Source organism: Aplysia californica, unplaced genomic scaffold, assembly GCF_000002075.1.
Source record: "Aplysia californica isolate F4 #8 unplaced genomic scaffold, AplCal3.0 scaffold00642, whole genome shotgun sequence".
NCBI lineage: Eukaryota > Metazoa > Mollusca > Gastropoda > Aplysiida > Aplysiidae > Aplysia > Aplysia californica.
Genome location: NW_004797912.1, coordinates 267,490 through 268,900, shown reverse-complemented (window position 1 = coordinate 268,900; position 1,411 = coordinate 267,490). Strand labels below are relative to the sequence as shown.

The window sequence follows — 1,411 nt, the reverse complement described above, 5'->3', positions numbered from 1 at the left end:
GGGGGACTTTAATATTATACCACCAATAATTCTGTATGCCCCAAAATTTACGAGGGCCTGATTCCTCCACCCAGTCGCACCACAATGTCCGATCAGCTTTAGATGAAAAAAATACCCATCTACATGTATCTTGAATAGAAGTCAAAGTATTTGCGACTGAAGGAGGTGGGGGTTGCATTTATTCCGGGGTAAATTTAGCCAGAAAATGTCCGCCAAAGTCAGGTGACTTCCTAAGCTGTGGCGTCGATGGGAACTGCACATTTATTGAAACAATTTATATTTTTGTGAATTTGATTTACATTTTTCAGTAAAGTCCAGACAGAATCTTAGAGGGTTTTTTTAATGACCATGTAAGATTTTGAGCCCCTAACAAAAAATAAATAATAGATGAAAAAAGTTGCCTTGCGAGCAGAAAAACGTCAGATTATTTGAGTTCATTATTTTGACGAGCCCCCGATTTGACCAGGAAGCCTGACATAATAATAAAATAATATGTGCGTTATGTCCAGGTCTAGCATTGAGGACGAGCAGACTTCGAAAACAAAGCATTATTACTTCGTTATTCAAAGAAATTTGTCACTTTTATTTTTTAACCTGAAACTTTAAAAAGCCAAGCAACAACATGTATATAAATATATATATATACTAATTAACTATGCCATCAATACGTATTCCTTCGTTTCGTATAATGGCTCTGTATAATGGCTCGAAATGTGGAGAAACGTTGTCTTTGGTTGGCTGGTGGCCGTACATATCACGTGCCCATTTCGTCCTCAAAGAGTTTAAGTTTAAGTTAATAAATAGAGAACTGTGTGACAAGTGGCGGTTTCAGGCTATTGACTTAGAATCAGGAACATCGTATTGTATCGGTGGCCTAATGGTTGGGCTGTCGGATACGCAAGCGTAAAGTGTGGGTTCGAAACCCTGTCATGGTCCCCAACGTTTTGTTATTGAGAAATGCATTTTCACGATTTTTTTCCCCACTTCACCCAGGTGGGAATAAATACCAAGTTATGGACAGAAGATAGTATTGTCTGTTTGTTAGTGTCTGAGCGCGTAAAATCCGCAGCTTGCACTGCATGCTTCCCGGGAAAACGAGAATGTTTCTGGGTGTTCAAGGGTCTGCTGGGCTCGGGGTAATACTGGTTGTACAGTGCATAGAACTAGCTGTAGAGTATGAATATTGGCTTTATAAATGCAACTGTTATTATTTATTGCATGCCTGGTAGAGAAAAAGGTAACTGACCACAGTCCAGCAGTGACTCACTCACCTGTTTGTTTGCCGCCTCCAGTTTCTTCCTGTGGGCTTCCTCAAGCTGGAACAGAGGCAGGACCAACCATTAGAGCTTTCAAAATGTAGGTGTGTGTGTGTGTGTGTGTGTGTGTGTGTGTGTGTGTGTGTGTGTGTGTG

General features: G+C 40.5%; 1 protein-coding gene across 1 annotated transcript in view; it reads right to left on the bottom strand.

The window, feature by feature from the left end:
• Positions 1-1,271: 1,271 nt before the first annotated feature.
• Positions 1,272-1,411, bottom strand: part of LOC101853643 (capping protein inhibiting regulator of actin dynamics) — a gene marked incomplete at its 3' end in the record, with an annotated part of 30,937 nt that continues 30,797 nt past the window's right edge. The window contains 1 exon segment of the mRNA XM_013087819.1: positions 1,272-1,316. Coding sequence (XP_012943273.1) covers positions 1,272-1,316 — 45 coding nt within the window.